The sequence below is a fragment of the Phalaenopsis equestris genome, unplaced genomic scaffold (genome assembly GCF_001263595.1).
Source record: "Phalaenopsis equestris unplaced genomic scaffold, ASM126359v1 Scaffold000134, whole genome shotgun sequence".
In the NCBI taxonomy this organism is placed as follows: domain Eukaryota; kingdom Viridiplantae; phylum Streptophyta; class Magnoliopsida; order Asparagales; family Orchidaceae; genus Phalaenopsis; species Phalaenopsis equestris.
In genome coordinates, this window is record NW_018164576.1 from 4,168,794 (window position 1) to 4,169,486 (window position 693).

Sequence of the window (693 nt, forward strand, 5' to 3'; positions counted from 1 at the left end):
GCCGGAAATGATGGAGATCCATCTAAGTCACTTGCTGTCATCAAACCGACGGCAAGAGGAGCCTCAATCCCGATCCAATTTCCAACGTTAAGTGAAACGAACTACAGCATATGGGCTGTCAAGATGAAGATAATCTTGCGTTCACTAGGAGTATGGTCAGTGATTGAAGGTGAAGAAAAAGACGATGAAAAAGATCAAGGCGCCATGATTGTCATTTCTCAAGCCGTGCTGGATGACGTGATGATGGTAATTTCGGAGAAAAAGACGGCAAAGGAGGCTTGGGACGCACTCAAGGAGATGCGAGTCGGCAAAGATCACGTTAAGAAGGCACGCGTACAGGTTCTGAAACGACAACTGAACAAGTTACACATGGAGGATTCAGAGACAATAAACGAATTTTCCATGAAGATTACCACGCTGGTGGGTGAGATCCGCTCACTGGGCACGAAGTTCGACGACAGTGAAGTTGTTGAAAAATTGTTCAGTGCAGTTCCAGATAGATTTCTCCAAATTATTGGAACAATCGAACAATTTGGCGATACTGAGAAGATGTCGGTATCCGAGGCGATAGGTCGTCTCAGAACCTTCGAGGAAGGGCTTAAAGGGCGACTGCACTCAAAGGGTAGTGGAGAACAGTTACTCCTTACCCAGGCCGAGTGGGAGGCAAGAATCTCAAAGGCAAAGAAAGATGAA

At 46.3% G+C, this 693-nt stretch overlaps 1 protein-coding gene across 1 annotated transcript in view; it reads right to left on the bottom strand.

The window, feature by feature from the left end:
• Positions 1–693, bottom strand: part of LOC110021431 (cytosolic sulfotransferase 14-like) — a 5,658-nt gene that overhangs the window by 440 nt on the left and 4,525 nt on the right. Inside the window, 2 exon segments of the mRNA XM_020719915.1 lie at positions 32–101; positions 184–354. Of these exon segments, the coding sequence (XP_020575574.1) occupies positions 32–101; positions 184–354 (241 nt within the window).